This window comes from Toxotes jaculatrix, chromosome 15 (genome assembly GCF_017976425.1).
Source record: "Toxotes jaculatrix isolate fToxJac2 chromosome 15, fToxJac2.pri, whole genome shotgun sequence".
NCBI classification, from domain to species: Eukaryota; Metazoa; Chordata; class Actinopteri; family Toxotidae; genus Toxotes; species Toxotes jaculatrix.
In genome coordinates, this window is record NC_054408.1 from 18,250,563 (window position 1) to 18,276,466 (window position 25,904).

General features: G+C 39.5%; 1 protein-coding gene across 1 annotated transcript in view; it reads right to left on the minus strand.

The window, feature by feature from the left end:
- lrp1bb (low density lipoprotein receptor-related protein 1Bb) overlaps positions 1-25,904 on the minus strand; it is a 241,714-nt gene that overhangs the window by 106,089 nt on the left and 109,721 nt on the right. Inside the window, exons 9-22 of the mRNA XM_041056911.1 lie at positions 24,639-24,831; positions 24,349-24,492; positions 22,845-23,081; positions 22,304-22,484; positions 17,552-17,771; positions 15,156-15,345; positions 13,213-13,335; positions 12,728-12,871; positions 11,182-11,307; positions 10,082-10,195; positions 6,354-6,434; positions 6,047-6,217; positions 4,616-4,798; positions 1,566-1,766 (exon numbers count right to left, since the gene is read on the minus strand). Of these exons, the coding sequence (XP_040912845.1) occupies positions 1,566-1,766; positions 4,616-4,798; positions 6,047-6,217; positions 6,354-6,434; positions 10,082-10,195; positions 11,182-11,307; positions 12,728-12,871; positions 13,213-13,335; positions 15,156-15,345; positions 17,552-17,771; positions 22,304-22,484; positions 22,845-23,081; positions 24,349-24,492; positions 24,639-24,831 (2,308 nt within the window). The remainder of the gene's footprint in view (positions 1-1,565; positions 1,767-4,615; positions 4,799-6,046; positions 6,218-6,353; positions 6,435-10,081; positions 10,196-11,181; positions 11,308-12,727; positions 12,872-13,212; positions 13,336-15,155; positions 15,346-17,551; positions 17,772-22,303; positions 22,485-22,844; positions 23,082-24,348; positions 24,493-24,638; positions 24,832-25,904) is intronic.

Consider the following 25,904-nt stretch of genomic DNA (forward strand, 5'->3'; position numbering starts at 1 on the left):
TGAGATCACTTTCTTCTCTCTAAAGGCTGTTGTATAAACATTTCCACATTTGCCATCATGAGGAAGGCAGAGTATTTCTTCATGTTCTGTCCCTTCGGTCTCTGAGACACCACATACCATTTCCTTGTCAAGCTCTGAGCTGCTGACTTTGAAGGTGAGGATGCATAAATTCACTGGGAGATATTTCTCAACATCCCATGATATAATATTAGATGAAAAAAAAAACAAAGTGAGAGTTAGCACAAGTGCTGTGAGGTGCCTCAGCAGGTAGCATGTCCTCAGCCTCTGCAGTGAAAATTGGAGGATGTGGCAATGCCGCAGTGTTTCCACTTAATTTTCTTTCCAATTCTTGGTTGATCAAATGTAAATTATGAGGAATAAATGGCTATATCTAAATAAGTAGTTGTACAGTAGAATGTGCTGCAAGTTTCATTTGCATTGTAAATGTGGTTTATTTATTTGTCACAATTTTCTTTGTTTTATCTTCCCTTTAAAAAACTCCACCAACTCTGGTGTTTCTATCCTTGCAAGAAATGGCAATCAAAGGAACTCAAACACAGTTGGAACAGTACAACATCCAAAATGCCATGAAAGTCATTATTTTTGACAGGTTTTCACTTAAAAGTGATTCTTCATCCAGAACATATCTTTAGAGTATCAACCCCCCCCCCCCCCCCCCCATAGACTTGAAAGGTACCTATAAAAAGTTCCTCTTGAACAACATCAGCTATGGTCAATTTGAATTTTGGTAAAAATGGATTCCAATGTTGACAAGTTTTTACAGCTTAAAGTATCAAACAATCCACATAAACTCCTCAAACTTTGTTAGTCGATCACCCTCAGTGGAGCTCAGGAGCATACTTAGCATACTTAGAGATGAGGACTGAGCATACAGATGCGTGCTCAACATTTGTCTGCTGTGTAACTGGTCACTGTTTTAATCATTTGCAACTAACAGATCTAGTAAAGAAAATTTTTACAAACTTTCACACCCTTAGGGGACGAGCGTTTGATAAACAGACCACTTTTGGTCATGGCCAAAGGCCCTTTGTTCCAATTAACTAAAGGAATTAAGGAACTTAGTGCTACAGCATACACTGATATTTTTGATAATTCAGTGCCTCCAAGATTGTGGCGACAGCTTGTGCATGGTCTTTTATTGTATCAACATGGAATATCAGAGGAATATAAGAGGAATATCTGGTATGGGCTATCTTGCTTAGCCTGCTGTCACGGTGACCCACATCCGGATTAGCAGTTCAAAATGGATGGTTGAATGGAATTCACAAAGCCCAGTCCAAAAAGAAATGTTTTTTTTTTTTTTTTTCATGCTTAGTGGGGAAGAATTTGATTGACCTACACAGAGGCCTGACCTCAACCCCATCAAACACATTTGGAATGAATTGGGACACCGACAGTGAGCTAGGTTAGTGCCCAGCCTCCAAAGTCTCATGGAAAGCCTTCAAAGAAGAGCGATGCCTCAGCAGCATATTAATGTCCACAGTGGTGAAATGAGATTTTTGGGAAAAAAAAGGTATGTCATGTACAGACAGGACAAACATTACCACAGATGGGTCCTTCGTCCGAGCGGTCGGCACAATCCACTTTGCCATTGCAGATCTTATCGGGTGTCAGGCAGACAGAGGTGTTGTTTGCACAAGGGTACTTGGGTGGCTTGCAGACAGCAGACTCACAGGAGTCTTCATCCGAGCGGTCCTCACAGTCGATGTCCCCATCACACACCCAGCTCTTTGTGATACATTTGCCTGTAGAGTATAAGATAGGCAGACATTAGCTTTCTTAAGGTCTTAAAAATTTGACTTTCACTGCAGTTTACTTCTTTTATGCAAATGATATGGGGTTCAGAAACACATTTCCCTTCCTTAACTATCTGAAATGTAACTAGTAAATTCAGGGCTTGTCTTTTCTTACTTTAGGTTGGACAAATGTTTCATTACTCAGTTTCTTAATCACGTCCTTAGAATAAATATTAGATAGTAAAGATGTCAAGCTTATTTCACAGGAGGCCTCAATCAACAGCAAAGTCTTTCTCAGTTCTGTACTAAACGTTCAACTTGATGGAAAAATCCTAAGATCAATAATTTTTATGCTGATAACTGCACTACAGTGTAATCTGTAATTCCCTCACTGTGCAAGTTAGAAAGATGTGGAACCACTTGGGGCGTGGGGGGGGCGAAGAAGAAAACAACACAGATACCGGGATGCATCATCATTTTTGCACTCTCCCAGGTGAAGCTTGGATCGCAGCATATTCCAATTTACAGTTTTTTCCATCAAAGCTACATCATAGGGTTTTGAGATCCCACTGGTTTGTGCTTGGTGCAGGATCAGGGTAAACCGACGTGGGAGGCTGAAGCAACTGCCGAGGGTGTGTGGAGTTTGTGTGTGTTCAGGTGTGTGTTTGTTTGGTTTCGTATTCATTTTAAGCTTTCCAGTTGTCTCTACAACAATATAGTCCCACGACATTTTTGATTTAACCCATGTTCATGTTCTAAATGCCTAATGTGATGCCAGTGCAGCTGCACATATAAAAATGAAAGGTTATGTGAAATTCAAGTGCACAAGCTTTTCCATGCGTAAAATATGGACGACACTTGGGGCACAGAAACATTCCATTTCAAATATAACCAAAATGTGTGTTTGTGGTGATGCACATGGACAAGGAGGTTAATCATTTGTATAATTGAATGAGCCAGTCTTGATGGCAATTTCACCTTGAATGACACATCCTCAAAAATCCCACAACTTCGGCTGAATGAATGAATTTTATGAGTGTCTCTATCTGTAGAAAGCAGAGGAGGAGATGAAGAAGGAAACAAAACTAGGTCTAAATCTAGTAGGTGAGCAGATTGTATGTGGTCAACATGCGAAATTGAGGATGTAGCTGAAAATTGTTGTGGTTCCGCTGTAAACAACAACTTTCAATGGAAAGTAGCTATAGTCTGCTCAAAAAGTCGCTAAATGTCGCTGGATGAAATAAAACACCAAATTAGCATTTGTGACATCACTGCTTTGTATTAGCGCTCTTGCGGCAGCTAGTTTTACTAATAAAGAACTTCAAATTTGCTGGCATCCTCTACATGATTTTTTTCCAACTCAGAAAATGTGTGTCTTAGCATAACTGCCTTGCGTTTGTCATTAAGAGTCATTCTTCTTTATTTTGCAAATTTCAGATGAATCTATTTCATGTTAAGTATAATAAATAATTGTAGAATTTAATATACCTGTATTTAATCAATCCTAAATTCACTTGATGACAGATTGCCATGACAGAATGAAGGTTATGTACTGTGACCCAAACCTAATCTGAAACTGACTCTTCTACTCATATATTCCACCCCAGAATCTGCCACTGTAACCAGTCATGTTTGAAAAGAAGAAGAAGACATATGGAAATGCATCCACACGTAGAGTTTGATATTTCAGTCTTATGAGGAAAAAAAAAAACAAAATAAAATGAAATAAACTGACTCTTGAACAGAACAATTAAGGTGGCCCTTTTCAGAAACCCTTTTTTGATTATTGCCAGAAAAGGAACTGTTCTTCTGGGGAGGACAGAACGAACTGCACCAGTGCACAAGGGTGTGACGCTGCAGAATTAGAGTGAATAATAATTGTGTGGTTTAACCAAGCCTTCAGCACGCAGCATTGCCTCCATTCTCGATAATACTGTCAAGGGATGAGTGGAAAGCTGTAGAGCTAAAAACAGAAAGTAACTGAATCACTCGCTGACCTTCTCCTTTCGCTGTCGCTGAAAGATGCTGGGTTTGGGTACATGGGCTGTTTAAACAGACCATTTAAATGGTTTCTCCTAATTGGTCGAACAAGTGCATGCAAACTTCACTGTTCTGTACCACAGTGGAGAGTAGTTAAGCCTCTAAAGTCCATCAGAGAATGAAGCCTTTATGAAAGGAAAGAGAGCCATTTGGCAGCTCCATTTATAACAGATACACAGAAAAATGTTCATGAAATGTCTAAGACACTTTCCTCCTCTCTACAGAACCAAGCAAAAAAAGAACATAAACAGGATCTTTTATTTAGTTTGTTGAGAGGATACTGTTTATTACAGTTTTCTCTGTGAGGGCTAGGAAGGTAGACTAAATGATTATAACCAATACTCAACGCAGCTGATTTGGCTTTCTCTCTTTTGCTGCTGTCTCACTGCCCTTCATGCTTACATTGGTTCAGCCAGGCTGCTGTGGTGCTAAAAGTATAGAATCTGTCTCAGGTGACTGATGCAAGATTTACTAGCTGAACTCAAATGCAAGCTGAATTTAGTTTTTATGCCTTAGGATCATATTTTTTTTTTACTACACACCAACCAAAACTATCAGTGTGACTAATGAAGAGTAAGAATCAACACTCCAACCGTATGCCAGACTTCATCTAAAACTTCTAGAAGATATTTCAAAGCCAGATTAGCATCTACAGGTTTCAATTATTCATTTACTACCTGTTTACCAAAACACAACACAGTTACAGTAAAAATGAAGCGTCACCTTTGGCATCTTTTTTCCATAAAAATAGCTCTTGTCAATTCATATTTCACTTCTGCGGCTCATTATGTCGTTTAGCAGTGCATTGTATTTACTACCTGTATCTTTGCAGGTAAACTTGGCCTTGGGGTCGCACATCCTTTTGGTTCCCTCGCAGTCTTTCTCGTCGCTCCCATCCTCACAGTCCTTGTCTCCGTCACATCTCCAGCGTTCAGGGATGCAGGTTCCATCTGTAACACAGTGGAATTCCTCCCCACTGCACTCAATCACAGATGGCAGCACTGAAACAAAAGTCATTTAACAATGACTGCCTCACATATCTACAGCACACTGTCATAGGCAAACACACAACACTATTGTACTTCATGTTTTACAAGACATCTTTTACTGTTTACAAATATTTATCTTTGCAAGCAGGGCAAAGATAAATGTAGCACTTGGCAGCTATAATAGGTCAGTGAGTTCCAAAGAGCAAAGTTATTTCACCTCTAGCATCTAAGTTTTATGTCCCTAAGATGTTTCTGCCCTTTTTAATGACTCTGTGTGCACTACATCTTTCTCCAGCAGGGGTTCATTGCAACTAAAAGAAACCACTACACCATTAAGCTGTATGCGTTGCATTGTAGCCATTGGAGTAAATCTACATATTATTCAGGACATATCCTGTGATGATCAAAAATGCTCAACGGCTGCGAGAAATACATCACACGTTTTCTGTGATGTTTTTATTTAATAGGAACGAAACTGTGTATTTCAATCATATGAAGAAGTTCTAAACCAAATAACTCCAAGAGAGCATAATAACATTATTACATAATAAACAGCTTTATGAATCAATTAAAGTCATGTATTGTGCCTTCAGGATATATGATGCTTTGAATCTGATTAACCATTTGCTTAATATATAAAAAGTCAAAAAAAAAAAAAAAACATTTCCTCAACAGCCGGAGCAAAGCTAAGACAGATTCAGTCCCCCGGGGTAAAAGCAGAAGCAGACACGGGGGAGTGGGGAAGCCTGCAGTTCCCATCAGGAAACAGTTTGATGAATAGTCTACACATTCTAGTGACAAGCAAGTGAGCTGTGAGTTTTCTAGGAGCTTGCATGAGGTTTCTGTGGTAATTAGATTAAATGATTCAGCTCCTGATGGTGAAAAACCCCAGAACAGAAACCAGATAAGATTAGTCACATGTGAGTGTGAAAACAAAGTTATTGGACTCAAGCTGATTAATTGTTAAACTTGTAATTACAACACCTAAATTTAAACATTGATTAGAATTGCAAATAAAATCATTAGCACACTAAAACAGATATAAGGGCAACTTGACTCTCATAAAGGTGCTGCCAGACAGCTCTGCTGCGAGGCAGATACTTCATGAAATTCAAGAAAGAACATATCACTGTGATGACTTAATATATAATGGGGTAATTATAAATACGCTGGCTTCACACTACTAATGTGTTAGTCTACCGACTTTTTATCTTATTCAGTACTTCACAGCATTTTAAAAGGTAATGCTGGCATTCTTACGTGCTGATCCACCTCTGCAGGTCGTGTTCTCATCACTGAAGTCCCCACAGTCATTGTCACCATCACAGGCCCAGTGGTCTGGGATACAGCGGCCGCTGGTGCACTGGAACTGGGTGTTGGAGCACGACTGGATGCAGCCCACTTCATCGCTGCCATCTCCGCAGTCATCATCTACACACAAGCACAAACACTCATGAAAGGTGTGACCAGGCAAACACACAAAAATATCCTGGCTGATAAATGTGATATTAGAGATCAATGTCAGATTCATTGATGAGCGAACTCTGATTTCCGTTCTTGCCCTTACCCGAATCACAGTGCCACTTCACACTGATACATCGTCCATTGGAACAGCTGAACTGGGTCAGTGGCTCACAGGTGGGGAAAGCTGAAAAGGTTGGTAAACAGGTAAACATCAACTACAGGTCCAGCCTAACTTAAATATTTACATTGCAATTCTACAACTGACATTTGTGGGTTGGGGCTAAATTTAATAATAATAAAAAAGCAAAAGAAAAAAAAAAAGAAGGATTTCTTCACTGGGAACTGACATAAATCCATGAATGAATGAATTACTATTCATTATCATGTGATTAGTTTAATACTATGGAGTAAAGTAAATCTACACATTATTCTAGTTTCATGAGCAGAGTTATATAACTTCATATTGAAAATGGTATGAAAATGTAAAAAAAAAAGAAAAATACGTGGTGGAGATGCGGTCTCATTGGAGACACACCATCGATTGTTTTTCTTTTTTTTGAGCAGGAGATGAAAAGAGATGCAAAGGCTCTTTTGACCAGACAACCAGATAAATTCACATAATTTTCTCACCACAAAACCAGAGTATGCACGGAAGGTTAAAAAAAAGATTTCTAACCGAGCACAGAGGAAATAAAAAACCAAAACAAAATTGAGAGTGTACAGCAATGCTTAGTGTCTCTGTGAGGCTGCACTTAGGCACAACAGTGCTTTCAGCTATACATCATGCTAACAACTCACAATTACAGTAGATGCTGATGTTAACTAGATGCAGCATTTACTGTGTTAACCATCTTAGTCATGCGCGTTAGCATGCTAACATTTACCAATTACCACATATAGTTTACTGTTTGTACTGCTCACATTACTGAAGCCACCTCAAACAACAAAGTTATGTGCTCCACTATGAACTGTACACATAAGAAATATTTGCCCTGGCAGGAAGTTGAAAATAAAAGTTGAGAAAAATGTGATGTTTCTCTTTTGTTCACGTCAAGTGAATCTGTTTCACATGCCAATCCAGTCCCAAAACTAAAATGGTAAAAACATACTTGGCCCCTGAAGCAAAAGCAATCATAAGTTTTTGCTGCTGATCTGGGCCAATCAGTTGTGACAATATACATGTGTGTGATATTGAGTTATATACTATTTACAAACGTAACTTGACAATGCAAGCAGGTGGAAGCAAATTACTACCTCTGTAGTCAGCCAATATCTGATCCAACATCCATCACGGCAGTCAATTTTCTTTACCAGTGCTGCAGTAAGTATAGGGAGACAGATGCTACTGCATTTTGTCACCTGATGACATTGTCAGGGTCAACATTTGAATTCCCATCAGATACCAGTCTTGTTTCCGATTTTGAGATACAGTATATACAGTACTTTTCAAATATCCTCACTGGATGCATGAACCTTTATTGACTTCCAGATGAAATACAAGTCTACATTTGAATTGATTGGTTGGCATCTACTGGCTGCTGCCTGGAATACCTTCGGTGCTGTCGAGGAGACATATTGTATCTTCATCATACAAGTGTCTTCTATATTTCCCTCAAATGTGTTAGGTCTCACTGACAGCGCATGACTGGTTGGAATTTAACATTCATTAAAAATGAAGCATGAACATCCATAAATAATGAAGGTTTCAAGTAAACAGTGAGCTTGGCTAAAAATGAAACACCAGCATCCATAAATAATGACTGCTTCAAGTGAGCAGAGAGCCCAGTATGAGACACTGTGTGACAACTACTAAACTACTGACAAACAAAATCCAAATTAGTATCAATCTCTAAGGCGGCCACCACTGAGCTTCAGGTGTTCCAAAACCCACAGTAGCTCCACTGAAGCTAAGTGAGCTGCCAGAGCTGCACAGTAGAGTGCCTATAGAGGAGTAATGCCTGAGGAAGCTCAGACAACAGTATGGGAGAGAATATGATTTGCTGCACAGCTTGATTATGACTGAATGAAGCCGAGCATGAACTTTAATTACTGCTTACACCCTGGCTGTTTGTGACTGTGTATTGAAGCAGCTTAGGACACACAAAGGGAGGCTGAGCACAGTGCAGCGTTTGGCAAACATCAATCACTATAAAAAGCTGATTTCATACAAATGGTGATTAAAGGGGAATCTTTAAACCTTTACCCCCATCTTTTAAATGTATGCCGGTAATTCATCCACTGCAACTTTCCCTGCTGAAAACATATTTTACATTTTAAAACACTCTTTTCTCTTCCATAAAGAAAAGGTTAAATTCAACAGTTAAATCCAAAGAACTCTGCAAAACTCAGGCCATCGTGGTATGCCATGCGTTTTCTCTCATTTATAATTTCCAAGATTAATCCAGAACACAGACTGCAACTTTCACCAGCTGAAGCTGACAGATTGTGTAATACCAGCGAGACACAATTTAAGAACAGTGTACTACTGTACAAAAGTATGCAGTTTACTCAGCACCACCTGAAGCTGGTGCCATCAGTGACAGCATGTCTAGTTCTTGGTCCAAAGAACACAGCATCAATAATTCAACTTTGAATTAACTCTGAAAAAGTCTCTCACTTGAATAAAGTAGAGAGGGACAAATCATTCAAAAAGTTTCAAAAAATTAAATAGGCAGCTGCACGTAAACATTATTTTCAAAGAACTTGAGTGGTTGGCGAGTGAACCGCCAACCAGCATGGATGATTGAAAACCAGCTAAAAGTAGCTTAATTCTCACCAAAATATGCTTTTTAAATTAACTATTAGATTCAAAATGTATCCAAAGATCCTTTATTTGTTTTAACACGGCCATAAAAAATAATTGTTTTTGATTGGCACACAGGTGTCTGATCTGTGTCTAGCTTGGTACACAAGAAGACTACAGCCACACCACACTGGCTCTGTCAGCCTGTACATTGAGACAGTGCTGGTTTAAGCTAACTGCTAATGTCAGCATGCTACAAATGATTCTAAACTGCAGGTGTTTAACCCATATAATGTTTAAAATTGGCTGTTTTCACTATCTTAGTTTGGCACGTTAGCAATGCTTAAATTTGCTAATTAGCACTAAACACAAACTGCTGAGGCTCAGAGGTGGGTGGCAGTGGGGTGAGAGGAGTTATGTGTGATATTATAGCTGTTTGTATGTCACGAATAACACTATAACTGCAACCTTTATGTAAAATGGGAATAAAAGTATGAAGTGAGGCACAATTATTTTCATTAAAACTTTACTATGAGGTGCTTTTAAGGACATTATGTGAAAAAAAGAATGCACTTATCAAATTGCATCAAATTATCCAGGGTGAGTGGTTCTCAGCACATATTTTCTGTCTACCCATTAGAGGTCAAACCTGAAGTGTCCTCCATAAGAGGGCACTGCAATAATGTTGACAAGTTTGTAGCACAGTTGACTTCATAAATTATAAAGTGTCATTTCGTATTCCAATCCCGGAATGGAACGCAAACTATAAAGTTTTGAAATTTCACGTCCTGATGACCTTATCATTGAGTCATCAGTTCAAATCAACAACCTTATCACCCCTTACAGACACACAGTGGGAAAAAAAGAAAAACATTTTACTCATTGCAGCTTTAAATCTCCTCCAATTAGATTTAACATTATCAGCTATGATGAGTAAACAATTAGTGATTGCCCTGAATGCCTTTATTAGTATTCACGAAGCTGGCCTATTTTACATCTTGACCACACTGAGCAACACATACAGCAATAGCAGGCAAATCCACACAGAGTGACACATGTGACGTGCTAAATAGCAATGTGTGACTCACTGCATGATATTTCATCAGACATGTCCCCGCAGTCATCCTCCCGGTCGCAAGTCCAGGCTTGAGGTATACATCGTTTGTTCTGGCAGGAGAACTGGTCGGCCTGACAGGGCTGGGCTGAGAAAGATGAGAGAAGCCACTTAATTCAATCACATGTGCATAAGTCAATGCAGGATGTGCAACAACAACTCTAATAATCACTAGTACACCAGGATGTCAGAGTCCGCCCAGCGCAGACTCTTTATCACTCAATCACACCGTAGAGTGTGGAAGGTCTAAAGGCCACTGGAAATGTGCTGTTGCTTGACGGGCTGTCAGTTACATGCTGCTTGGCCACAGACAGCACACAAGTGATGTCTTGCTGATGTGGGATATGCATGTCAATCTGCCGATGAGGGAACATTCATCATCCTCTGGCTAATGCTCGTTGATTGATCCTCTAAGGATAAAAAGCTCCTGAGAGGCACCAATGAGGACATGGGAAGCAATGTGATATACTCTAAATGTTCCTGACATACAGTTGCCCCTCATAGGTACTACAATTCTTTGATACTGGAGAGTGCTCTCACACAATGAGATTGATTGCACTGTACTCAAGCTATTCAAGAGCTGCAGTATATAGTTGTAGCAGAAGAGACAGCTTTGACAACCCAAGACGCCTCTGTTCATGACTTTGATGAATACAGCACATCTGAAATGAGAGAATCTTATTAAAAGATGTCATTGAAAAATGTTTTTTGTTGTTTCTCTTTCCATGCCTTACTGCATAGATGAGAGATCTGTTTAATCTTTAATGCTTACTGTCTACACAAGTTTCATGAAAATCAATTTTAAAAAGTACATCAAGGTACTGAACAACAACTGATGCTGAAACCCCAATATGCTGTGCTCATATCATATATTTCAGAAACATTAATACATTAATTAATATAATTAATAGAATGGCTGAGGTATGTTTGGAAGCAGATAGAGGTATAAAACATTTGAAAAGCAAATGTGTAAAGGTAACCAATGAAACCTGATGACAGATTAAAATTACACAATATTATCTTATGTAGTCAAGTGATATAACCATAAAAGTAACAAACTGCAACAGTACATACCTGTACAGGTAGCATTGGCTTCATCTTCATTGTTACCACAGTCATTTGTTCCATCGCAAAGCCATCTTTTGGGAATGCAGCGGTTGTTGCTGCACTTGAACTGATCAATGGGACAGGTGTGATTGTCTGCAAAGATTTCAAACACCAAAGAAAATGTCAGTCCAGTGACCTTGCAGCTCGTATGTCAATCAAATAAAAAAAAACTTAATAGACAAATTTTAAAAATGAAAGACAAATGATTCATATTCAGCTTAATTTGAAATATTACTATTATTTCAGAACAAAGACAGCTAGAATTGTTTGTTTTCTTAATATCAAAGCTGTATCAGTTCTCCAGCCCATCTGATCTATCTCAGTCTTATGGAAAAAAAAAAAGTTCTATGTTCATTTACAGTAAATTCACAAATTCTTAGCTTAACTTGCACATAGGAAACATAAAAGGGAATGTTTTAGAGGGGAATCTCACTCATGTTTCTCCTCTGTGGTTTGTCCTTTAATTGACGGTAACTGAGTCTCCATAATATTTTCACAGTAGTATCAAGTACATTTGCTATGTGGATTTAGTGGCTTGGTTTTTGTTTTATGTAAAGCCACTTTCACAAAATATCCATCACTGGAACTAGCAGCCAAGCTTCTTATTCTGCTTTCAATCATTTAACTTTAATTACACATTGACCATTCAGATTCATTAAGCCTGGCCACTCATAAATCATACTAAATTAACGTGAGCAAATTTCTGTGCAGGTCTGGGATATTGTGACACGGCCGTGTGTAAATGATGAATTACCTTAGATTTTGAGGTGACATAATTCCTAACACCTAAGATAGTGTTCAGAAATATCTCAGTGCAGATGCTGCAAGAATGTGCTACACCGAGACCGGAACTTTGGTCAGATAAAATTTCTAATCACTCTTTCACAGGTATGGTTATAATAATTTGAAATTCAGGAAGAGGTTGTGAGAAAACAAACTCCTCTCATGAAGACGAAAGACTGATCAAACTCCCATGTAGCATTTGCAGTTACTTCAAAACATAACAATCACTTCAGACTGCTGAAATCCACGTGGATCTTTTTTCAAGTCAAAAGTCACCCTGATAAATTCTTGAGAAGACTCCATACCCACAAAAGCAAACCAAGTTAGATGATTGTTGAAGTGTATGATATCCCAGCAGAGCAGATAATTGATTTTCCAATCCAATTCTGATATTTCTGGCATTGGATTACATTATTGTACTTTGCTTTCTGGAAAAAAATAAAATAAAATACAGCATCCAAGCGTTATACACTGTTTGTATGACTGATTTGTTAAAGAGCAAAATCACTTCAGCAAGAGCAAAAGGGGAGACAGCAGTGCGGAGGAAGAACACTTTTCACCCCTACTTCAGCGACATTTAGGAACATAGAGGTTGACAGAAAGAGAGAATCAACCATAAAAAGCTTTGGCTTTCCTTGCTTGGTAAGCGGCTCTGCATGATATATCTATCGACATGTTTGGTATCTGTACATCCAATGTATTTGTGTGTTTGCATGCAGTGTATTCTCACAGCAGCTGTGGCTCTCCTCATCGCTTCCGTCTAGACAATCATCATCTCCATCACACTTCCACAAGGCCCGTATGCAGCGGTGATTATGGCACTGGAACTCATCGCTTTTACATCGCTGTGGCTCTAAACCACCGCTGGAGGCTTCTGAGGGGAAACGGTGGTGAGACAAAATCAACAAGAGACATCCTATGAAGTATGTGTTTAGGGGAAATTATTGGCATAACTGTAATAGCACAAAAGCATTTTAATAATGTCTCATGACCCTATGTGTAGCACGTGTAACAACTGGGATTTCCTTATATTTCGGAAGAACCACTGGGATAATTTCTCACCTTTATTTATTTGCTTTTTTTTTGCAGATTTGCATGTGAATAGATAAGGTTATTATTTGATCTTTGTCCCATAGGATGAAGCCAGGATTACAGTAGACTGGGACGAGATGAGCTTAGGCCTTTCGCTCTCTTTCATTCATTAAGTCCTCCTACCTGTGCAGGTGACATTGTTCTTCTCCAGAACCTGGTTGTCAGCACAGGCACACACTCTCCCTCCTGGGATGGCAAGGCAGAGGGTACCGCAGCCCCCATAATTCACACTGCATGCGTTGTCACCTGGAGGAATAGATTCCAAATAAGATGTCTTGTACATTTAAAGCTACAATTTCTAAAGTCCAACTTAAGTGACATGTGATTTTGTTGTTGTTTTGTCAATTCTCCCTATGTACAGTGAGCACCAGAGATTCTGGGGTCACTTTAAAACCTGAAAAAATATATAAAACTAATTTTCTTTCTGAGAGAGACATGCCAGGTGAATATATATGCCTATATATAAGTGAATTATAGGGAACACTGTGGGTGAAAGACATTTGACATTTTTATCCTTCTTGGAGGAATAATTTGTCTTTCTGGACAAAGCTGACATTCTCCAAAGGAAAAAAAAGAAAAATGTCACATATAAAGTTAAGGAATAAAGCACCTTTGTCACTTTCACTTAACACAGAGCCCAAAGGCAGGGCCTGAGCCAATGAGATAAAGCATTTGGTTTTGTAAGAGCCAATCAGTAATACTCAGAGGACTGGACAGCCAATTAATCTATTCAGTGACATGAACAATGAAGAAATGTCCAGTAAAAATTCTCTGCATGGTGTGAACTAGACTGTGCATACAGTAGCCAACCATTTATCTGCATTATATACTTGGCATGGCACTTTCAAGTTCTTGCATAAAAATCAATGTCTAGAGAATGAAATAAACTTATGTCAGGGGTCCAAAGCACATCACTGGACTGTGTATGATTATGTTTCTCTGTGTTTAGTGTATCAGACTCACCCTGATTGTGGAGTGGTTGTCTGAGCGCTGGCTTTTTTTTTTACGTGTGCCTGCTGTGAAGGCAAATGCAGTTCTCCACTGTCAGCCACATCTAGTGCCTCTCCTATCTGTTCTTTTCAGCTTTCTAACAGTATGAATCCATCATCATTTGTAAGAGAAGTAAGCAAACTCCCCCAAACCTTGGTCATCGTATTTAATGTCCTAAAGTGGAGCCCTGAGTAACTTCAAAGTCACTGTCAGTGCTGATCAATGTGCTGCTTTTCGCTGGTCAAATGTTTCAGAACACACCCAGTTTTCCAGTTTTTAGAACTTCAAGTCCACTGAAAAACCTTAAATTTAATTTTTTTTTCTTTTTAAGTTGTAAATTTTATGGAGAATGGGCCTGGAAGTAAATCCTTGAAAGTTAAGGCACCTACAGGCGCCCCAACTGATAGCTCTGTTTGAAAAAGGCAACTAACAAAGTAAGAAAGGCTGGCTGGTCAGGGGTTCATCCTACAGCAAGATGATGACCCAAAACATAAAAAGAAAAGAACCAGACGGAGGCTTCACATGATGGAAGACCAGCACAGTTTCCAGACTTAAACCCCATGGAGCTGGTTTGGGATGAACTGGACAGAAGGTGAAAAGAAAAGAAAACTACAAGTGCACCACATTTGTGGGAACTTCTGGAACAGTGTTGGGACAAACTTTCTGGGCAGTGCTTGATTTCCACTGTAGAAAGGACGACATGAGTATGTTCAGCTGCTGGAGTCGAAAATTGAGATTCAGTTTAGGTCCAAAGGATTACTCCACGATTCCTTGTTTTTAAACTCTCCATTTTTTTTTGTTTTATTCTATGCTATAATTTCAGAAACATGTACACATTGAAATATGTACATTTAAATAACAGGTGGACAAACTGAGGTGCTTTAAACCTTTTGGCTCTCAGGTGTATATATCATATAAACTGCTCTCCATTAAAGAAAGGTGTATAGGGGACACAAAGGTCTGGACATGAAGCACAGAGTGGTTCTTTTTCCAGTGCAAGACAGTCACTTTCTCTGTTAGGGAAGCCATGGTTCAGTGGCACTGGATTTGGAGTAAATGAAGAGAAAGCAGCCAACCTTGCTGACTCTGTGCGTCGTAGACACGCAGGCCAAATAGCGGTGGTCTCTCACTCCGCAGCAGAGTGACATCGCCGGTGGACAGATCCAGCTGGAAGACCGATGCATTCATGTACTCCGTCCAAAAGATGAAATTACGATAATGGGAGATTCCGAATGGGTGGTTCAGCTCTTTTCCATTGTACACCACCTGCAACATGAGGCAAACACGCAGTGTAATCAAAAGATTAGGAGAGCTACAGAAAGACACCACCAGCAACAGAAATATCAATCATCTCAAACAGGGTTCTAAGCTGTTTGAATATGGGATTAAAAATTATTTGGTCACAGTATATGATGAATGTGATTCAATTTCTTTACACAAATTTACTCACGCTGTGCTGTCTGCTTATAATAATGTTTGCAAGAATCTTGGCATTGATTAAATAGCATTTGCAAATAATTCATTAGCTTAATATGCCAGTACAGCTACAGTTGACAGGAGCACTTGGGGATGAAGGGATGCTTTGTTGGTGGTTAATGTGGGAAGAGGAGCAGTTTTCAATCATTTCACTGCTTTGCAGATGAACACTGTAAAAAAGAAAAAACAAAACAAAAAAAACAAAAAAAAAACAAACCTGGTTTGGACATTGGAACTCAAGGGTGCCAAAGAAAGAGGAGGGAGAAATATTTTGTAACTGCTGCTGATCTACTTTTGAAAGTCTGTCACTTACATTCATTCACATTACATTGTTGTCAAAAAAGAAAAAAAGGCTTACACTGCACTAAACACCTGACACTGAGAAAGGACTACAGAGTGACTGCAGAAGGACTCGCTGCTGGGGGCTGACTCTCTCATAACCTGCCATTTTTCTGCATTTCCCACAATGTAAGTATCATGTATGAGTAATTGGGATACATCACAACTAGGATATGAATGAAACTGTATGTGTGCAGGTGTGACCTCAAGTCATGTAGCCAGTGAGTCAGTAGATTTAATAAAAGTGAGCCTAATTAGACTATCCTGAAATTAAAACAATGTCATTGATGTCACGAGGCAAGCGATGAAGGAGTTTTAAAAAGCCTATACCAGGGGTGTCAAACCTGTCCACAAAGGGCCGGTGTGGCTGCAGGTTTTTGTTCCAACCAAGCAGCAGCACACCAGACTTGACTCATTTAATCAACTGATCTCAGTCTTCAGACAGTTGATTGGTCAAACTGTGTGCTCTTCATTGGTTGGAACAAAAACCTGCAGCCACACCGGCCCTTTGTGGACAGGTTTGACACCCCTGGCCTATACAGTAGGTAGCCCATCAGGTATAATTACAGACGTTTGCTCCTGGAATGACAGCTGTTGAAATCACTCACTGAGCTCCATTAAAATACTAAAGGGATGGCTTTAAGAGCAAGTGACTTGCTGAGCCACAAAATCTATATAAATAGCATTAGTTTCACAACATCACAACATTAGTTATACAACAGCAGTAGTGAATGAAGTGAGGAAGCAGCTGTGTTATATCTGCTTCAGTGATATTTAGCAGGTGAACACCTCTACAGTGCTGCTGTTAGTTTGGCATTTTGTTAATGCTGGTGTTAATGAGGGTCTGCTTAAATCCTGTCCAGACCTTCCTGCTACCAAAGATTCAAACCTCTCTATTGATGTGGGCCTGAAGTGTTCACTGAGAGTTGTGTAATTTGGGGAAAAAAATAGAATTAAAATAAAAATTGTTTTATAACACTCTATATCATATCCTTAATATGGTTAAAAACAGGATAATGTATCACAGAAATTGGTATAAAATATTCTAATGAAAAAAATCAGACCCTTCAGGGGATGTCATGCCTACAGCACCAAAATATCCAGGGACTGCCGAGCTGAAATAATTTGTTAATACTGATCTAACACTCAGGGTGGATATTATCTCAATTTACAATTCATTCATTCATTTAATACTAAATTAACATGGCAAGAAAACACTAAAATGAAAATTATAGTATGATTTGCAGAAACTTCTTCAGATTCTTTTGAAAAAAAAAAGAGCTGTACAAGTTCTTCTAATTGAACATAAATTAAAATTAGGATTTTTGTAGCTCTAACAATGTAACATTGCAATGCAAAATACAGCAAAAATTAGAACCTGAAGTAAAAAAGCCGGAAAAAAATTATACAACATTCTTTAGTTAATGATCTGGCAGATTTTAGTGTTTGGAAAATTTTAATGTGATCAAAATGAACAATGTGTTCATCTAGTGTTGTTTATTCAGTTAGAATCTTGAATTCCACCCATGACCCTCTATTAAACCCTCACAATCCGAGCAATTTTCTATTTAACTAGACTAGCAGACCACATATTTCCTGTAAATACGTTCCTCCATAATGTGGCTCCTGTATGTGATTGCTAAATATTGAAACCCACCATTCTTCCAGTCCCATTGAGATGGATCTTCTCGATGTGATCGTAGTAGGCATCGCACCAGTACATGGTGCTGGTGCCGTGGTCTAGTGTCAGGCCGTTGGGCCACAGCATGTTGGAGGTGACGAACACACGGCGATTGGATCCATCCATCCAGGCTTTCTCTATCCGCCCTATGCTGTCATTGACCTCATCCTCTTCCCAGTCTGTCCAGTACATCCAGCTATCATACAGAGAGATGCACATATACAGTACTGGCAAACAAACAGCAATCATTGCACCAATAAACTAACATAATGAGGCATTGCTTTAGTTCAGGGGGGACATATTAGTCATGCAGCAACATCCGTAGATCATAACCTGCAAATTAACACTCATTACAACCCACATTCAAACAAAGACAGTTCATTTTAGCTGTCTGCTCATTCATCCCTGCACTTACTACTTGACACAGTGATGCTTAATGCTTGTTTCTCCCTCCACCAGCCTCCTCCTGCTTTGATTTCTTATCAGTCAATACACATGTGACAGCACATTTCTGCACGCCTCTCTCAAAATGAGATATTCCATGTTACAGTGAAACAGGTCTTGTGTGTTCTTGTCTGTGCACCCATGGGAAAGCGGCAGTGTGCTCCCATACTGAATTTATAGTGTTCCCTGTATTTCATACAGGGAACACTATAGAGAACACAACCTGTACTGCTAAATACATAACATAGAAGCATTAGTTCAGAAAATCAGCTTTAGCATCACGAGAAGAGTGTTCCTGACTGAAATGGAAATAAACTGGGATCCAGATTTCCCATATGGAAAACAAAATAATCAAACATCCCCGGTAGTCAAAAGAGTGCATCATCGCCTAAGAAATTATTCAGGCTTATCAAGTGAAAGTTCTGCTTGACTGCACATCAAGGCAAAGCTAGAAGTCTCATATTCCCCATGACAAAAAAAAGAAAGTTTTCTGTGTATCTTGTGTATGCCGAGACTGCAACTCTCAGTGGGACACTGGTATTTGAAACATCATTGGGTCAACGATTTGACGTGATCGGTTCTTTAGTAACCATGCCCAGGGGATTTGCTCTGTTTGAGTGTTGCTGACTGAGGCATGTGCCCCCCTGGTTCTCATCAATGATAGAGGGCTGGCTAAAGGAAGATGAAACAGAATGGGATATGGAGGTGAATGAAGACTCCCTCTGTCACAAAGTCATCTTTACAACCTCTTGAATTATTCAGTGGTGCTCCACACTCACATGCACACAGATATAGACAGACACCAGATCAGATCGGCTGACAGACACCATGCGGTTGCACTGTCATAGTAAGAAAATGTTATTACAACATCCATTCTATTGAACAAAGACTGGATATAATGACTGAATATTATCCAAGTTCCATATTTTCATTTAGAGCTGCAGCCTTTAAAATGACAAAACTTTAAAGGCTGCAGCTTCTCAAATGTGAGTATTTTCTGGTTTTGTTATGTGATAATAATCTGAATATCTTTGGGTTTTAGACTAATGGTTGGACAAAACGAGTTTTAAAATCATCAAAACAAAAATTATAAATCATCACCTTGGATTCTGGGAACCTGTGATGGCCATTTTTCACCATTTGCCAACATTTTATAGAATGATCAGTCAAAAGAGAAAAATAATCAGTTCAACCTAGTGTAATGCAACCCTACCTTAATTCAGTGAAAGGTAATATTAACATTTGCCAATGTTAAAATGAATTTCATAAATAAACTTAAAATTGGAAAACACACAAATGTTGATACAAAACAGTCATGTTCACACACTCATCCAGGCCTCTGGAGATGAGCAAAGCTGAGTAATGCACCACTCAAGTAAAATGTTATTTGTGTGCTGATATTTTATGTGAATACATGAATGAGGTTCTTAATGCAGCAGATAGACACTGTTAAGTTGACACTAGTAGTCCTTATCACATCAACACAGATTGAAGGCGGCAAACAGAGCAGAAAATAAGGTCACAAGAACACATTCAAGAAATCTGTTGGAGAAATTCATCCATTTCACCTGAAGAGACTCTTCCTGTAGAGTAGATAGAGATCAAAGGACTGTTCAGGCTTAATGCTCCCTCAGAAGCCTAAAACTAGCTTTTCTAATCATTTGTGCTGTCAGTGGGAGGGTCAGAGTAAACATTATTAATCCTTATACAAAAAAAAAGTGACATGATACCCCCCCCCCAACACTGCTGCTACACTATATCTGTCAAAGACTGAAATTCTAAACAAAGGCCAGCAGGCTGCTTCCTCGCTAGTCTCACGTTTACAGCTGTGTTGGCACTTCAGTCATTTAAATGTTTTTTTTTTCTTTACATTATGCATTGGCTTGGGTTCGATGTTTTAATATCAGTGCGTTTTACCAGTGTGATAAATGTCCGTTTCCTACAATATCCAGTCTGCACCACTGTGACATGTATGTGGCTTGAATGTTTGAACCAGTTCCATTGTTAGGATAGAGCGAGACAAAACAATTAAAAAAGATGGTAAATGGGAGACTTAACTGTTATTTAGGACTTGACGGTACTGACGGTACTTTACAGACAAGTTGAGAGAAAAAAATGAAAACAATGAATAAGTTTTGGTTTTGGTTTGGTGTATGTGCCTACAGTGTAGAGGTGAAACAGCTGTGCATAGCATAAACGTTCGAAACAACCCCCCTGAGGCTTGAACTAATCTCTGACTGCTATGGATTTGGTGTGACTTAATACGATTTAAGCCTGAAAGTGTTAATCCTTAAGATCCTTAAGACACTCAATGAGTTTGAGTTTTGCAGAGTCTTCCCTTTATGTTAATTACCATCTCTGTTGGTGGGATCCTATATATATAAATTTGCACAGGAAGACTGCGGAGGTGATATAAGTGCTACGGAGGAACAGTGATCAAATGGGTTAATTGTGGCTAACAAGCTACTAGCTTTAGGTTCAGGGAACAACACAAGACACCATTTTCTTTCTCAACCCTCCCCCCACAACCCTCTTCTCGTGAAAACAACAGATCTCTCTCTCAGTTTCTCTCAATTAAAGCAGGCTGGCTTACTTGGATGTGGGGGAAGCCCCCCCACATTTCTACATTTTATTTTGAAAGATGCTTGATGTGATCATCAGTCAAAGCAGATATCTGCTAAAACAGATGATCTTTGGGATTAGCATTTAAAGCAAACTGATGTTGATATCTAGTGGTCTGTGGATCTCAATACTATGAATCATTTCCTGGCACACCACAGAAGTATCCCCCTTTTTTACCCACTTCATAGTTCATTGACAATTGTTGTTGTTAGTTCTGTTGGGAGATTAAAGTCCTGCATTAAAGTCCTGCATTGCTATGTGAGTCAACAAAAAAAGATGAAAAAACAAACATGGAATTTTTCTGACAGCAATTTAAGAATTTACACATAACCTCAATTTGTAAGTTTAACTTTTTTTGTTTAATATACAGTTGTCACGCCTGTACCTATAACAGTTACATCAAAACAGGCAAACATAGCCTCGAAGATTTAGCTAAAGACAAGGCCCTGCATGGGTCCAATTTTGCAAACCCATATATTCACCACACCCACAAAGCTCAGTAGCAGAACCAACCAACCAACCAAACTGGCTTAGACCTGGTTGCTAGTGTAAGTAGTGTAGGCAAACTCCAAGGTCATCAGGATACTATGAGAGCAAGGTGGTTATAATTAAATACAGAGCGTGTATCTTCATTTTTCATTAATAATTAATAATTTTAATTCAACCAAGATATAACTAGATCCAGAATCTGGTGGTAACTTACTTTCTATGCAACACACTAGTGAGCTATAATGAGAAAATCACAGAAAGCATAGCCAACTAAAAAATTTTTTCTTAGAGAAAATCTCCAAACTCCATTTTGGAGATGTGAGTGGCAAGATAATTGTTTTCTCATTGACTGTCAGTGCTGAAAGATTTATTTATTTATTCATTTATTTTTACTTTTCTCCTGTATCACCCACAGCCTGCCCACATCTAATTAATTTTTACCCATACCTGTACCTGTGCCCCTAAGCAATACATGTTACAATTTGTTACATGTTACATTTTTTTTTTTTTTTGCCCGAAATACCCTGCCTGGCAACAGGATTTTAGTGTCTCTTTCATACACAGAACACAACACCAGGAATGGTGTTTGATTGGTGTTTTTTTTTTTTCTTTTGTGGAAATTTTTTTTCAATGTATCTGTGCTTAGTGAAAGTGAAGTTTAGGATTGTTAATTTAGAACTAAGCTGTACCTAAAACCATTCTTTGTACACGTTAAAACAGATGTCCCCTAAAGTGAAATGACATCTGTAAGTGTTGATCTGGAAAAACCTTAGCTAACCTGAGAGTGAACCCCAGTTAACTGTCCTGAGTGCTTACAGTAGGTGTGATAACAGATCTTTCCTAGAATGAACTGTTTATCTAAAACTGCTGATCTGGAAATATCTTAGATGGCCTGGGAATGAACCCCATTTGGTTGTCCTGACTGTTTACATGTGGTGTGATCAGAAGACATCCTTTATTGTCTCTCATGCTGGGAAAGGTATTCATGGCATACTGACTATAAAGAGTCATACTAGACAACACTCTTCAGACAACACTGCAGAACACACTGTGTTGTGCTGCATGTCTTGTCTCCATGCTGCATGACATTAAAAGACTTGATTCACAACACCCGGTCTGTGTTTTCCTTTCTGCAGGATTAGACCCTCACATTGTTTTCACACTTTCCATTACCTGTTAAGAGGGTCGACCACGATGGCCCGTGGGTGCGACATATTCCCTTCCAGCAGAGTCTTCCTAGTTTGTGAAGCTCTTTCCAGCCTGGCAACGCTGATTGTCTTCCTGTAGCCATCGTTGGTCCAGTATAAATTATTCCCAATCCAGTCCACTGAGATTCCCTCAACATTGTCGAGTTCTGCAAGAGAATCAGAACCACAGAACTCAAAAGAATCACCAAACACTTCTGATTTTAGTTTTTCTAAGAAAACTTTTATTCAGTACTGTGGCTTTGATTGGTAATACAAACAGGAATATCAATATTTAATGTATGGAAAATAAGAGTGTTCAAAAAATAGCATTAAGGAAACCACTAAGGAAAGACATTACCAAAGCAATCATAAAGTAATTAATATTAAAATCAGTTTCCAAATAGTAAGAGTGCGGGAAATTCTAGATAGGTTCTATCCTTAAGTTAGAGGTATTACACACACACAGTCAGCTTTATTTGTTGTAGGAAAATGCTGCAATTAGTATAAAAACAGCATATTAGACTCACCATCTTTGAGTATCGTCTCTCTGCTGCTTCCATCTATTTTTTGCCGCCCAATAAGGAAACTGGTGGTGTCAGCAAAGTAGATGTGTCCTAATTCTGCATGGTAGTCGATGGCCCGTGGGTTGACCAGGTCCTCGATTGAGACCATGTGCTCATCGCTGGACTTGATGTTCATATCCAGGCCTCGGATGACCCCAGGACGCCCCTTGCCGTAGAACAGGAAGAGATCGTTTTTGGGCTCTACAAGGCAAGAAAGGACAGACCCTTTTTACTGTTATTGTCAATTAATTGGCCTAATTCATCAGTGCTGATCCCAGCATTAAACCCTCTTACAGGCCACATTGTTCTTATATGTGAGCCAGAGCCAGGGCCATCCATTCACCTTAATGGAGCCAGTAATCAGTGCCAATGACTATACTCTCCCCCCTCAATCACACTCCTGCTACAATGCTGCCTTGACAGTAAGAGAAGGAAAATGCTTGAGCAAACACACAATGGCAATACTTACCTTGGCTGTGAACACTGCCTCTGATCTAAAATAACATGGTGTCTGGGTAGAAAGGCAAACAGAGAGGCCTAGAAAGCTGAGGCAGCTCCTCGGCGGCCCACCAGCCGCTCAGGGGGCTTTATGTTCTCGAACCCTTTGGGATGCTCCGGAGAGGCAAGAGCAGGAATGAAGGAGGGCTTCCAGTGAGAAAAGCAGACCTCTCCTCGTTCTCAGCCCCTACCCAAGAGACTGGGATGCTGGGGGTGAGGACCACACATGCCTCACTTCAATTTATCATTTTGTGAGGGAGAGACCAACTACCCAAGAGACAATTAAACATTGCAAGAGACCCAGATATCAAACCCCACCGTGACTGCTGGATGAAGAAGCACTACCATTTAGCACCGAATCTCATTATGCTTAGGGAGAGGGAAAGTGCGAGCAAGAGAGAGATAGCTGGTGTCATCAGAACATCTCTGAGAGGGGAATAAATCAAATGTGTCATGCCAAGCCTCCCAGTGCTTCGTTACCCCGATCGAAACATGGTGGGCTCTCAGATTGTGTCATCAATTTGATCTCATGCTTTTATTGTCAACTACACAATGTCCAGCAATTGATCAGAACAGACAACAAATGCAGACAAACTTAAAACCTCATTATGACAATAATCAATCAGGATCGGGACAGGTCGATAACGGAACGTCACTTTCAAATGGGTTTGTGTCCACCGATGCTCATCTTTATCACTGTCAGTCTATGGCTGATGCCTGTGTGGCACACCCTCAGTTCTAATATGACATATGACCTTTACAGGCTCATGTCAATATGAAAGAGAGATGTGACACTGAATGTCCTTTTCAGGCCTAAGTCAGGATTCTTATTCATGAAGAGCAGACACCACTAACAATCACATGACTATAGAGGAGTATTTTTATGGAAGAAACATGACTGTTTTACAGGTTATGTACTAAAACGTACAATGATGTATCTATTTACATTCAAGGCAAAATATGTACTGACTTTTGCAGGTCTGTCCATCCGAGCCCAAGCTGTAGCCGGTACGACAACGGCAGGATCTGGACTTGTAGCTGCCACTCAGAAGGCAGATATGGAAGCATCCACCTGGCTTTCCATATGAATCAATTTCACACGCATGACTCCTGACTGTGGACAAAATCAGAAAGGACAGTAAAATAATTATAAGCCAATGAAGCATCATCCCTCTGTAGTAACACAGACTCCAGCTTGTGAGTTATAAAACAGAGTAGATTCTGACACACACGTTAACCTATATAGACAGTGTTCTTTACCTTTTGGCTGAGTGAGTTTATGGTAAACACGGAGTCCTCTCATATTCCCCAGGCTGGCCAGAGTCGTGCTCTCTGCTGTGATGTTGAACCTGTGGATCTGCAGCAGCTCCACGGAGGAACTCCCTTTGGAAGGGTCAGAGTGGGTGGCATAGAGGTAGTCCTCAAACACAGCTAATGCATAAATGTACGACACCTGAAAAACAAGAAAGATCTGTTGTGCTTTATTTTGCTTCATCCCTGAAGCCAAAAATAAGTAAAACCACAAGAGGAATACAAAGAAAACAAGAACAAAAATAAATTAATGAGAGGACTTTTATCTGTCGGCATGCAGCAAGCATGAGGGGGATGGGAGAGAATGGTGGGGCTTTCTGTACATTTGGCAGCCCACACAGGGTCAAAAGCTGGACTCCACAGGGAAGCCACTGGCCCTGACACCATAGCCTCCATGCTACATTTAGCAAGCTGACACCCACATACTCAGCGACATGGCTCGATGAGCTGTATTCACAAGAAGTGTAAGCTCACTGGGTGACACCTTAACATCAGGGGCACCAAGAAACATGCCTCAGAGTAAATAAATAAATAACAAACCACTCAACCATCTCTCTCTGTGGAATTAACCTGAGCACTCTACCTTTACATGGGAACTTTCACACATACGACTTCAAAAGATGTACCTATACTGTGCTTGCATCTTTACAGCACATGTAATACCTACTACTTGCTACCTGCTGGATTGAATATGATGACAGAATCAACCAGACAGGATCAACCTCATAAGAGGGATGACAAAATGGGTTGTGGTAATTAACAGATGAGATCACTCTAGCTTTTCCACAGCACTGTACTATAACAGTATGTAGCCATCACAAGTGAAGTAAAGTGAAGGCCACCTTGTACAAAACGATTCCTAAGCATGACTCAGCACTTACAAGGGATGCAATATTATAACGATGTTACATAAGATCAATCCACGCTCCCCAGCCAATCAGAATCAAGTTTTAATCCATAACAGTATAATAGTAGAAAATAGTAGGGAAAAAAAGTATATAAAGTATATAAACTGTCCAGCTTAAATTGGAAAAACCACGATAAATATGAAAAAAGCGATTACATGAACTGTAACTAACTGTTATAGGAAAACAGTAATGTAATGAGTAAAACTGTAGGAAAACAGTTACTTCTGATCATTGATACCATTGGGTATGACAAAAAAGACCACTATTTTTTCTATGGAAAAGACAGAGAGGAGCTGCTTGGCATTTG